Below are 14,087 nucleotides of genomic sequence, written 5' to 3' on the forward strand. Positions count from 1 at the left end.
TCTTGGGTATGGTTTTATTCTGGGTCTTAGATGCCTGATCCCATAGACACCTCATGATCACACAGTTTGCTGTGTTTCGTCCATGTGGGCTTTGTTGCTTCTCAGCTACATGGCCACTTGTTTATCTTCAAGGCTTTAAGACCCCAGATGCAATATCTTTTGGTAGCCAGGCACCATTAGCTTTCTTCACCACATTTGCTTATGCACCCATTGTGTCTTCAGTGATTGTGTCAGGAAGGTGAGCATCACAGGGCTTGAATTTTTATTTCTTTTACTTTTTATTTTTAGCTGATAATAGACTGTTGTAGTCTCTGCCACAAAGATCCATTTTTATTTTATTTTCCTTGGTGTTTTTAAAAATCATTTTATTGGCGGCTTATACAGCTCTTATCACAATCCATCAATCCATCCATTGTGTCAAGCACATTTGTACATATATTGCCATCATCATTTAAAAAACATTTGAGCCCCTGGTATATCACCTCTTCATTTTTCCCCTCCCTCCCCACTCTCCCTTCCTCACAAACCCTAGATAATTTATAAATTATTATTAATTTTCATTACATTTTTCTGTTGTTCATTCCCCTGGGAGGGGTTATATGTAGATCATTGTAATTGGTTCTCCCTTTCTCCCCCCACCTTCCTCACATCCCTACTCTCATTATTGGTCCTGAGGGGTTTATCTTTCCTGGGTTTCCTGGGTTTCCAGCTCTTATCTGTACCTGTGTACATGCTCCAGTCTAGCTAGATTTGTATGGTAGAATTGGGGTCATGATAGTTGGGGGGTAGGCATTAAAGAACCAGAAGAAAGTTGTCTGTTTCATCAGTGCTACACTGCACTCTGACTGGCTTGTCTCTTCCTTGTGACCCTTCTGTAAGGGGATGCCCAATTGTCCACAGTATTTAATTCCACAGTATTTAATTCTTCCAGTGTAAGATATGTTGAATGTGTCCTTCCTCTTTTGGTTTTCCAACTCCAGGTCTTTGCATATCTCATGACAGTATTTTACTTTGCCTTCTCAACCTGCCCTTTGAAATTTTCTAGTTTAAAATCAGGAAACATGTGCATAGGGTTTGTATTTTGTCACCATACTTGTTTAATCTGTATGCTGGACAAAAATCGGAAAAGCTGAATTGTCTGAAGGAGAATATGATATCAGGATGAGAGCAAGACTTATTAACAGCCAGCAACACGCAGATGACATGCACTTGCATGCTGGAAGTGAGGAGGACTCAAAGCACTTGCTCATGAAATGCATTGATTCTTGTTCAGTTTTCCTTATTCAATGTCCAAACTTCACATGCGAAGAATCAATGCATTTGAATTACAGTGCTGGAGAAGAATATTTAAAATACCACAGACTACTAAAAGAACAAAGAACTTCTTCTTGGAAGTGGTATAGCCAGAATGTTCCTTAGAGTCAAGGATGATGAGCCATCATCCCATATACTTTGGCCATGTGGTCAGGAGAGACCAGTCCCTGGAGAAGGGCATCATGTTTGGTAAAGGAAAGGAGCAGCAACAAAGTAGAAGGCCTTCAATGAGATGGGTGGACACAGTGGCTGCCACCCTGGGCTCAAACATAAGAACAATTGTGGGGACAGTGCAGGCCCGGGCAGTGTCTCATTCTGCTGGTGTCGGTCACTACGAGTCAGAACTGACCTGACTGCACCCAATCACAACAGAGCACCACAAAGACTGAAATAAGAACAAGATCAATGATGGTGGTGATGATAATCATATCGATAGAGAAAACATCTGCAGACTCTGTGCCCTAAACACTGTAAGTACCATAAAAGGGACATTTGTGAAGTTCATTTGCTTCCAGAAGGACGCTGATAAGAGTTAAAACAACAACAGCAAAGTTTCCAGACAACAGAAGAATCATCTTTAGGTCTTTTCGCATTTGTTCCGGTCTGTCAGCTCACAAGAGGTCTCTGCCTTTTCTCTCTTGTCTAGCTGGAGGAACATCGTACTGAGCAGAAGACCCTAAAGCTCTTACAAAAGAAACAGGGGCAACTCCAGAAGGAAAAGGACCAGCTGCAAAGCGAGCACAGCAGAGCCATCCTCGCCCGGAGCAAACTGGAGAGTCTGTGCCGGGAGCTGCAGAGACACAACAAGACTCTGAAGGTAGGTATCGCCTCACAAGTCACCCATCTTCTGACGCGCTGCATGTCGGAGGGCCTCTGTCACTCCAGGGAAGAATGCAAGTTTGAGAATCAGAGAGGGTTGGGTTCAAATACTAATCCTCCCAGTTTCCCACTTGTGGCTTTCAATAGACATCCTGATCCTCTTTCCTCATGAATACAATGAGGATTATACCAATTCCATCATATGGGTGGGAAAAGTTAAAGGAGACCACTTAAGTACCCACAACCTACCTGCCAAACATACCCTTAATAGAGCCTGTGACTTTCCCCTTACCTTTACATCATGTCCAGTGTTGGCTTTTTTAAGGTAGGGCTTCGTTCTGCTATTGGGAATATAAATTGGTACAAATTGAACACGTTTGGTGCCTATAAGGAAGTCTGCCTAGTATGAGATGAATTGGCATCAAGCTAATTGGCATCAGGAAGTAAGATTGAGAGCCAAAATGGCAGTAGTCATCAGAGTAAAAAAAAAAAAGAAGCAACTTCAAAAACCACTGTGGCTCTTCAGATTGAATTGTTGAATTTTAAAATAATAGACTAATCCCTTCATTCCATCTGCAAGGGTCTCGTCAACTAAAGCATAAGCCAGGGCAGAGCAGTTCACTTGATTGCCCATAGACACGAGCTCCATTCGAGCAGACAAGACGTAGGTTTTTCCAAAATGCTGTATGATTCCACAGTACTCCTTCCACCGGACGATCCTGGAGCTTTTCACAAACAGTAATTAATTAGCCATCCATGTTCCTGCGCAGTATCATGATTATATGGGTTTACAAGGAGATGCATTTAAAAAGTAGACGACAACAGCGAGTATAGATGAAATCAACGAGGACAACTCATTTGCACCACGAATTAGAGTGAAAGAAATAGAAGAGAATGACAGCTCGTCACTTTCCAAAGTGTTGCTGCTATCTGGGAAATGGGAGGCTAGTTTGATGGACACTAGGGCTCCATTGATACATCCTAGGAGGCAGGCTTCTTGCATCCCTTAGATGATTGTACTAAGGAAGATGAGAATTCGGGCTACTAGGGGCAATCTGGGAATGGGTGCATCACCAAGAAATGTATTTAAGTTATAGAATGTTGAGCTTTTTCCAAGTGGCTTTCATAGCAGAGAGATGAAAATGAAGTTAGACATAGTGGCAAGGTCTAGTTAACCAGCCAAAAGACTTAAAGGGTGGAATCATACCACTTGCTACATTTGAGTAGCACTCAGATGTAGAATGATGGAAATGGTAGGTACACCCACATGGCCTCAACAATGGCTCACGTTATTGGCACCAAAATGAAATCAGTCATTGTTATCCTTGTGCCAGAAGATGTGCTAACTGCTTTATATATATTAGTTAATCTTTATAACTATCCTCTGAATTGATATGTACCCAATTGCTGATGAAGAAACTCAACCACCGGTCTAAATCAATTGTCTAAGATTATGCAAGTTTTCAGAACGGATAAAGAGGATTCAATTTTTTTTCTAATTTCCCTCATTGTTTTCTTTGACTGGTGGGTTATTTGAGAATGACATCATGCTTGGTAAAGTATATGATTGGTGAAAAAGAGGAAGATACTCAATGAGATGAATTGATACGATGGTTGTCCCAGTGGGCTCATGCGTAGCAACTATTGGGAGGACTTGACGGTATTTTGTTCTGTTGTCCACAGCCTCACCAAGAGTCAGATCCAAGAGGACATACCTAACATCAACAATGCTTTAAACTGTGATTGTCTTATGACAATATTATAAGTTTTAAACAGCAATATGCATACCTTTGAAATTTTGAAGGCAAAAAAAAGAAAATTACATTTTTCTACCCTTCTTTTTCCTTTGAAAACTCCAACCTCATGAGTTTTTGACTTTTAACTATTCTCCCAAAGGCTCCTGAATCCCAATTCATGTTTTTACCTCGCTTTAATTGGTGGATCCCTTCTATTGATCTGTTTTCAAATTTGCTTTTATTTGTCATCTCATTCTGCTCTAAAGTATACATTCAGTATTTTTGTTTGTTTTGTTTTATTTCAAGCACTATAATTTTCCATCTCTTGGGTCTGTTTTTATAGCTCATTTTTCTTTCATGAATTTTTTTTCTTTTCATTCTTTGAGAGAATACATTCTTTTACATCATTAACCTTAGTTGTACTTTTAAATTCTTTTAAAATTTGTATCTGCTAATTCCACATTTGGGTCATTGTGGAAGAGATTTCCAGGGCAGTTGAGTGTGGTCCACATTTTTACACTTGATCTTGGGCAAAAGGTCCACATTTTTTAGGTTCTTCATATGTTGAGTAATTTTAGATTGTATCTTGGATGTTATGGCTGTTATGTTCAGAGGAATCTGTATTCTATTTATATTTCTATGAAAAATGTTGAGTTTTTTTTTTGTTTTAGGGAGAAATTAACGTGCACTGTAAACTCTGTCTTTTGAGCAGCAACTCAGATCAATTGTTTTCTTCTCGTTCCTTAGCTGGCTTGCTGGAGTGTTCTCTGAACATGTATGTTTCAGGATCAGCCAGAAATGGGAGTTTAGTTTATTTACAAAAGGTGTGCTCACCCTCTCTGACCCTCTCTTTGTGTAGAATCGTACCTCATTATCCACAGCTATCATTGCTTGGGCCTCTCCAGATTAGAAAAGATGGAGAGTTCTCTATAAAAATGTTATCCACCCCACGTAGCTGCCAACTGCAGTCTGCTGCCAAGTCAAAGGTGTAAAAAAAAAAAAAAAAGAGCAAGAGAGACACTTACAATACGTCATTCCATTTTAGAAGTGTCCACTTCCCACCGGAATATTTCAAATTCTGTTTACTCTACAAAGCCTTCAAGAAGTTGTTTCTTGCATTTTAGTGCAGGCTTTATCATTATTTGCAGAAGAGTCAGTGCATTTTGAGTTTGCATGGCCTTGATGGAAGGAAAACAGCTTAAGTATATCTAAATCTAAATTGCATGTACTAGGGACTTGGACAAATACAAATACAAACGGGAAAACTCATACCCAGCCTCTTTCTTCTACTCTAAATTTAAATTTCCACGATGATTTCTTGAAATTGCTTCTTCAATGAGTCATACAAGTCAACTCCACAAAGTCTTACAGTGGAAGATAACTGAGTAAAGGACTAGGGAAGTCTGAGATGTGGGCTTGTTTCAAAAAGACTACACTTATTTGAAGCAGTAAATCTGAGCGTCACCCTGTGCTGAGCAAGATCTGCCCAGTAAGAGACAGGTAAATGTCCTGGGTCACATATTCACGGTAAAGAACTAGGAAGGCCTTGTTCTCACAGTATCCCAGAATTTTCCTCTGGAAAAGACTAGAGGAATCATCTCGTCCAAACTACTCATATGACTGTCTATAAATGAATAATTCACTGACTCATTAAATAAACATTTACGGGATGCTTATGGACTGTGTGCCAGGCACCTCATCCATGCTGAGATAGACGGCCATGCTCACAGAATTTGCCATCTTTGTTATTGAAGACTTTGCCCCTGAACATTATTTGCATGATTAATTTTCACAATGCATAAAGCGTTGGCTGAAAAAGAGAAAATTTTATCTCAGACAGTGTCTAAGTGATTGATAATTCCTCATCAATAAACTCAAGTTTCCTAAGATTTTGCTAGATTCACATTTTCTCCCACTGACAAAAAAAAAACAACACCCTCATGTAAAATGGAAGATGACATTTTGGGGGCCAGGACTGGGTATTCTAATAGTTTGGCATGGGTTTGATGCCATCGTAACATCTGTCTCTTTTTATTTGTAGCCAGCTGCCCATGCATAATATCTCAGTTTCTTTGTGGTGCAGGATGGTTCCGTCATTTAATCATTTATTCGTGGATGGAATGGTTACGCACGCGAATGGCATTCAGCTCACAGACTGCAGTCCTACGCCTGTGAACTTGCTGACTTCTCAGCAGACCAGACGCCATGAGGAGACCGTCACTCTCATACAGAGATTCAGTTCCTCAGCTGGTGACCATAATCCTTTGAAAGGAAATACATGTACTTGAAAGGCCCCTGTGTGGTCCACTTTGTGCTTGCCTGTGAACCTAGAGGTTGGGGCTTCAAGTGCCCCCAGTGGCAGCAAGGTAAACAAGGCCTAGCAAACTGCTTAATTAAGATTGCAATTAAGGGCAACCCTCTGAGGTGTGGCTGCTTGAACACATGAAGTCACCATCCATCAGAATGGACAGGAGAGCCAGTCACCACATACAGCCACGCTTCCCATTATGAAGTTTGAGGAAGGAGCGTCTTGTACCCTTGTCCTTCCTGTTCGAAAGTACAGAGGTCACTCAGTGAATGTAAAGCATGGATAAAATATAACTCAGGTAGCAGAAGCCATTGAAAGTAGGGAAAGGCTAATATTGTAGAAGAAAGAGGGATGCGGCGGTAAAGTATCGCCAGAGTCTGTATTGTCAGCATCCGTTTTCACTCGAGCACATGATTCCATTATGTTAAAGGTTTGCACAATTACTTCTGTTTGAACATTATTGCTTTTCAAAAATCCCGTTACATAATTTGAGCTTGGTAGGCTACTAAGTGAGGAACAATTTTACTTGCCAACAGTGAAGGGAGCTTTCATATTAACAATTAATCAGAACTGAAAGGAAGCCTAAAATAGCTGTCTCACTTGTCAGCAGGGTAAATGTCTCGCTCTCTTTGGTGTGATGTAGCAAGATGAAGCCCTTTTATTCTGAAAGGAGCAGAGCAATTGCAGAGTAAACAATTCTCAATATAGAGACGGAGGAAATGTGGGCCCATTGTTAGGGGTTAGCAATGAATGAAGAGTTCTGATTTAGGAGAAAAGAGAACAAAAGATGCTATAAAAGTTAATTTCCAATTCTTCAGTGTTAACAAAGCAGAAGAGGGGGAAATTAGATGTTTCACTTAAGCGTTAAAGAAGATTTAAAACATAACACTGCTTTCAGATTCAAACTTTACACCCAACACTTCAATGACCCTTTGTGACAAAACTAACATATCCATCATATTTTTCAAGACTTCCTTTTTGGATTTTGGATTGTTCGCATCCATCTCTCCAGCTATCCCGGTTTCCTTGTTCAAACTTTTGAACACAGGGTTTCCTTAGAACAAGCTAACGCCATGGTCACTTAGATTTCCAACATTTGGACCACGCAACGCTGCTGTGCCTAGGTCATGGTTTCTACGTGTGCCCAACCAAAGTACCACACAGTCGCTCCTCCATCAACAAAACAGAGTGGCCTTTTGTTCAGGCCAGGGCCAAGAGAGCAAAACCGTCTAAAGTGTGTTTGTGAGAAACTGTGGCATTTTATTCCCTCTCCAGGAGACCTGTCATCTTTTCCACAAGCCTATTCATAGCCGACTATCCAACTCCAGGCCCTGGCAGCACCTGCCCTGAAGACCGTGTGTCCCCAACAGTTCCTGTGGGGCTGAGCACGGGTGGCTCTAGAGAGACCTGAAGACAGACACCCTAATCTGCCTGTTTACCCAGCACACTCATCTCCTTTCCTAGGCCCCATCCTGAATTCTGTAGGCCCCGAGTGACTTTCAACCAGCATTGCAAACTATATTGCTCGCTCTCCGCAGGAAGAGACCCTTCAGCGGGCCCGCGATGAGGAAGAGAAGAGGAAGGAGATCACAAGTCACTTCCAGAGCACCCTGACTGACATCCAGGCCCAGATTGAGCAGCAGAGCGAGCGGAATATGAAGCTGTGTCAGGAGAACACTGAGCTTGCGGAGAAGCTGAAGAGCATCATCGACCAGTACGAGCTCCGTGAGGAGGTGAGGCCTTAGCACACCTGCCGTGCACACAGCCAGCGAGCTCTGCACCTGGGCTGTGAGCACGGGGCACTAGGCAGGTCAGAGCAGGAGGGCCAGTCCTCCCAATTGGTTAATATTTCCCACTGGATTTCTGTGAAGACCTCCCCAAAGCAGATGATTTTGCAAAGTATCCGGCTGAAAAGTCAGAGAAGATTTCTCAGAACGGGAATCACTACAAAACAAAGACAATAAGGAGCGAGTGGGAGGGTCCGTGCATGGCTTTCTTTAACATCAAATCCCTCCGTCTTTTCTCAAACCCCTCTTTCTCGAAATCAAAAGCCAAACTCACTGCCATCGAGTTGATGCCAACTCTCGGCAACTCTGTAGAATCGGGTATAACCGCCCCCGTGAGTTTTTAAGACTGTAACTCTTTCTATAATTCCCCAACACATCTCACACACTCCCCGTCAGAATCACCATGCTCTCTCAATTAAGGATCTCTATTCTGTACCCCCACAGCGAATATTATTACATACGTCATCCTCTATTATGTTGATCAATTATTGACATTATTGATCGTGCCATCGTTATAACAATAAACCCAAACCAAACTCAATGCCATCCCGTTAATGCTGACATGTAGAGACCCTGTAGAACTACCCCTGTGGGGTCCAGAGACTAAAACTCTTACAAGAGAAGAAAGCCCCGTCTTTCTCCCAAGGAGCAGCTGGTGGTTTCAAAGTCCTGACCTTGCAGTTAGCAGCTTAACGTGCAAACACTACATCACTAGGACTCTCCTTATAGCAATAAGGGTGTCAGTCAGGGCTCAGTTTTTGCCAAGCAATGTGGTAAATGCATGCAGTGTGTCACCTAATTGTCTCCACGAGCAGAGTAATCACGTCTTATTTGGCTTCCCACTGCCCTAAAGAGTTACAGTCTCAAAAACCCACCGGGGCAGTTCTACTCTATCCTACAGCGTCGCTCTGAGTCAACTCGATGGCAGCGAGTTTGGTTTGGGTTTCATAGATACGGGGGCAGAGCTTCTCACTGTCAGGAAGGCCAAAACATTGGTAACTTCAACAGTTTACACTTAGAGAAAGATAAACTCTTTTTATCCCCAAATCATATTATTTAACACGTTTTTAAACTCCACATGAAAGCCCAATTGCCCATCCAAAGTCAGGATTCATGCAGTGGGTAAGCCTGGGCTGCTAACCAAAAGGTGGATGGTTCAAACCCACTGAGAGACTTGTGCGGGAGAAATGTTGATCTGGTCCCCTAATGTGTTCAATGGAGCAAATCCAGTTATCCTCCATCACATGGGGTGGATATGAGTCCAAAGTGATTCACCAACACCTAACAATATCCTTTTCCCAGTCCACCCAGATTTAAAAACCTCAGCTTGAAAAGGCAGCAACAGAGTCTAAGTGGCTCTTTTGGTTAAAGTTTTATCAAGAATGAAAGTGAGCCAACAGCATGTGGCCACAGCAGTTAGGTGACTCAAGAAATGCCTCTTGTCTATGTGGTCACAGAGAGTGACCCAGCTTCAGCCTGGGGGTTCAGACTGAAGAAGAAGGGAGAGTCAGTGCAAGTCACAGGAGGAAATGTCCATACTCTATAGGGGGGCACAGATGTGATGTCCAGGCCAGCGCCTCCGCGGTTAATTCTACATTCTTGAGACTGGCCTAGATAGATTGGGGGACTTCTAATCCCCAAGAGTCTCCACCCTGAGGTCCAGTGACAAGTTCCTCTTCAACAAGTGAGGCAAAGAGGCCTCCCGGGGTGGGTGGAGTGGGGTGGGATGGGTGGGGAGAGCAGCAACTTGTTTGCATCTCAACTCATCTGTGTCCCAGAGCCACAGAACAAAATGTGGGGGGGGGGGGTTCTGTCCAGGCCAAGGGCCAGTGGTGGGCACCCCATAGCTTCCTCTCAACATGTGGCGTGGAATGCACAAAGATAAACGGTATTGGTGTTAATGCAGTGCCCCCCAGTGGTTTTCTCCCCATCGAAAGCCCTGAGATGTCAAGAGAGTATGCAGTCGCTGTTGCCGTGTATATAGAAATAAGTAGCCCTCTAACCCTGGCAGTGGAGTGGGGTACAGGTTGGGCTGCAAGCCACAAGGTCCGCAGTTGTAAACCCCCAACCACTCAGAAGCCCTCTACTCCCCCAAAGATCGACAGCCTCAGGAGGCAGAATAAACTTGATGATGGCAATGAGCTGCTTGTTGCCAAATTCGCCAACTTTAAAAAAATAACTTGAGGACCTTCGGGCCGTAGGAGTGCTAAATGCAGGCACCCGCACCGTTGGCAGCGACCTTGCAAAATTCTGACCCTAGTGCACAGCCTGAATGATGCCAGGGTTACCTTGAGGCGACCCCTTCCCCCTTTCCTTTTGAAGCCTTAAAGCCTGGAGGATGTCTTTTTCCGGGAGCATTATGAATATTGTTGTCGCATTTTGCTAAAGAGACAATGGCAAACCAAACTTTATGTGTTTTGTTTTTCCTTAGCATCTGGACAAAATATTTAAGCACAGAGAACTGCAGCAGAAGCTGGTGGATGCCAAACTTGAGCAGGCACAGGAAATGATGAAGGAAGCAGAGGAGCGGCACACCCGAGAAAAGGAATACGTACCTATCCTTTTCATCCGAGTGCATAGCTGCGGGCTGAGTGTCCAGCATGGCTGAGCATGTGGTTTCCGGTAACTGTTGAAATGCCTGTGCTGAGGTGGAGCCACCAACCAGGACAGGGCATTGTGCTATTAACTGCAACTAGTGTTATTACAGTGTTATTAACTGCAACTAGACCTTAATTCGGCAACTATTTTTCTCATGAGCTATGGGGCCTGGGGGGTTCGCTTGCAGTGTTGGACAGCCATTGGGTTCAATGTCTAGGCCCTACACCTTAAGCACGAGAGCCCTGGTGGTACAGTGGTTTTGCTGACTAATCCTCATGGTCAGCAGTTCAAAACCACCGGCAGCCCCACCGGTGAAAGACTGGGCTTTCTACTCCTGTGAACAGTTACAGGCACAGAAAGCCACAGGGCCTCCCCTGAGTTAACATGGACCGATGGCAGCAAGTCTGGTTTTTCTTTTTGCTTTGGTCCCTCAAGCACAGCTAGCACCCATCTGCCAGTGGCAAGGTGCGTGTTGTAATCATTAGGTTTAGGAATAGGTTTCAAGGAAACCCCGAGATGGACCAGGAAGCATGGCCTGGGAATGTACTTCCCCAGAGCAGCAAACCGATGGAGGTCAAGAGTCCAACCCCACCGACTGCATGAGGAAAGCACGGGATTCAGCATGCGCCACCCTAGTGTGCCTGGGCTGCCATGAAGGGGGCGGGGCATCTCCCCAGCTAACAGCAGCCCTATGCTAAGTTCCGCTCAAGCTGCTGAAGAGCAGGAAGTGAAGGCGGCCGTGGAGGGTTACCACCACCATGGAGAATAGACAAACGAGGAGAGAGGCAATGAACACGTCAACGCACAATGAAGGGCAATTTCAGAGCAGAATAATGCTCCTGGGGACATTAAGGGGGACCTGAAAGTGGAGAGGGACCAGAGGACTGACCTGAAGTTAACAGATCAGAAGGGGAGGGGAGGCTGCTGGCTGGAGACCTGGTTGATGGAGGGAGCCGCCTGGCATGGCCTCTGGGGAGTAACCTCCAGTCGGAGCAGCAGGAAGAAAGGGCAGGCAGGCACAGAACCAGTGGGGTGCGCTCCAAAGGCAAGCAGAGGAAAGCTAAAGCCCGTAGACCATATGAGAGAACTATTTCAGAACAAAGTGGGGGCCCCACCATGTCGCTTTGCAGGTCTTGGAAAGTCATTTGGATTTTACTCTCAATAGAGTGGGGAATGCTGGGTCAGTTGAGTCAGGGAGGGACAGATAGGGCTGCATCTGGAAGATTTATTTGGCTCTTGGGTGGAAAATCAGGTTGGCTGCTCCTGTCTCGAGGATTTACCATCTCAGAAGTCTTCCCGAAGTTTGTTATGAGTCAACATGGACCTGGCGGCAATGGGTTTGTTGATTAGCTTGCTTGGAAATAGACGGCAGAGATATGAGAGCGACAGCAGAAGACTGTGGAGGGATGCTGCAGCAATCCAGAGGGGTACACCGGGGGGTCGCGGTAGAGAAGGTGCGGTGGAGCTAGGGGGAGTTAGATTTTATCCTAATGTTAACTAAAGTAAAAGCATGAGGCAGTGCTGCGGGACTGAAGCCAGTGACAGCGAGGAGGGAGGACCAAGGATGACAACTCCTGACGCTTTGGGTTTAAGAAACCGGATGGCAGTGGTACTGACAACTTACGAAGGCCAACCACACCAAAACATGCCACAGCTGGGAGAGGGGAGGCTCCTGGAGGCTCCATCACTTGCTGAAAGTCACATAGTGCTACGTGGCCAAGATAAGTTTCACACTCTGGTGGGACTATCTCTCAAGCGCAGTGTACATAACACTCATAGGGAGCGAATGATTTAAGACACAGTCAATGAACCAATTGTTCAAATTTGGCCATTTACTATTCGATCATGAGCTTTTCATGTACTAAACTCAAGTCACTTCCATTATTATAACAGTAATTTAAAAAATAATCATTTCCATTTTCCAATATGGAAAAGAAAGGGAGATTTTGTAGTAGTACATAACCTGTCATATATTTCAAATTTTCAAATAAAAAAATACCTTATGTTCTTCAGAAAAAGATGCATTTATTCAATCCATCTAAAACCCAAGATAAGAAATAAATCATTCCATTATTCTTCAAAATCCAAGAAAATAGATACCCCACTGTTGGCATAGTTGTCCTCTCAGGTAAATTAGACTTCCGACAGGATGGGGCAGCTTCGCTGTGTAATAAGAAACAGCACCACTATAGAGGATGAACCAGGGAAAGGTCCATGACGTAAAAACTGGGGTGACAGCATGGGCAAGAACCAGGCCAAAGTTCCACCCTGGGATTTAGGAAATAGCAGATTGGGGTTAAAGAGCAGTAACTCCCCTCAGCTACTCAAAGTTGGACAGTTACCGGAATGTGGTTTCCAAGTCTGTGATATCATCTTTTAAGCTGTGAGATGTCAAAACAGAGCTGGTGTGTTTCCTCACCCCACGCAGAATGGGCAGCCGCTGGTCTTTCTCACTGTCCAGGGTCTTCCTCAAAATATGCTGAAAGCCTTCCTAGGCAGCCAGGATGAGCAAGCTTCCCCACAACTCCAGATGGCCAGAGGGGACTGTCAAGCTTCTATATCACAGTTGCCCCAGGTCTCTCACAAAGACTCAGTTACATATCGAGGCAGCCGATCTTCACTGTAGCCTAGGGAGGCATAAAGGAACAAAACCAGTCACCAGCCAGCACTCCTGATTTAGGGCAATCCCGGGAGGGCCAGAGTAGAACTATATCACCAGCCTTCTGGTTAGCAGCCAAGGTCACCATTTACACCATCCAAGGACTCCTAGAACTGGACCGGCTTTTGTTGTTTGGTGCCACTGAGTCAGGTCTGACCCACAATAACCCTATGCACAACCGAAACCAACGCTGATGAGTCCTGGGCCGGCCTCACCATTGTTGTTCTGTTTGAGCCCAACGTTGGCAGCCACAGTGCCATCTATTTATTTGGTCAGGGGTCTTCCTCTTCCTCGCCACCCTTCTACTTTACCAAGCGGAGCTCTTGGCTAAGAGAAACATTTTCAAAATGAAAGATCTTATTGTTTTCTGGTTGTTCTGAATATAAAAATAACACATGAACATTGGAAGCATTTTAAAAGGAAATATTAAAAGAGGAACATCCAAATTGCCCTATCTTGAAATACAATAAATAATTCTAAACAGATGACCATCTGGCTGGCTACTCAGCTTAATCCATCAGCTTCTCCATCCTCGCTAGAAGACAGACTGAGAGATGCCCTCAGCACATTCTGTGTCCAGGGCTAGTAGGCAACGGTAAGCCATGTTCTGGAATTCCCACACCTATTCCACCCCAGTGGGGAGAGGGAGAAGGAGAAGACGCTTTTTATCCTGTATTCGTTCTATAGCATTCCTTTTTCCATATCATATTGTTCAAATAATGTATCACAAGTGGGGGGGGGTGATAAAACAAAGATGGATTATCTCACCGTTCTAAAGGCTAGAGGCCCAATTCAGAGGATCAGTATGACCTCACTGATACCATTGTTAAAAACCCAGCTCACCTACATAGGTATTAAGGGGGAAG

General features: G+C 44.3%; 1 protein-coding gene across 1 annotated transcript in view; it reads left to right on the top strand.

Moving 5' to 3' along the window:
* The window catches only part of TXLNB (taxilin beta), a 53,473-nt gene that overhangs the window by 23,217 nt on the left and 16,169 nt on the right, over positions 1–14,087 (top strand). The window contains exons 3-5 of the mRNA XM_075554226.1: positions 1,961–2,131; positions 7,716–7,910; positions 10,396–10,515. Of these exons, the coding sequence (XP_075410341.1) occupies positions 1,961–2,131; positions 7,716–7,910; positions 10,396–10,515 (486 nt within the window). The remainder of the gene's footprint in view (positions 1–1,960; positions 2,132–7,715; positions 7,911–10,395; positions 10,516–14,087) is intronic.

Source organism: Tenrec ecaudatus, chromosome 7, assembly GCF_050624435.1.
Source record: "Tenrec ecaudatus isolate mTenEca1 chromosome 7, mTenEca1.hap1, whole genome shotgun sequence".
Taxonomy (NCBI): domain Eukaryota; kingdom Metazoa; phylum Chordata; class Mammalia; order Afrosoricida; family Tenrecidae; genus Tenrec; species Tenrec ecaudatus.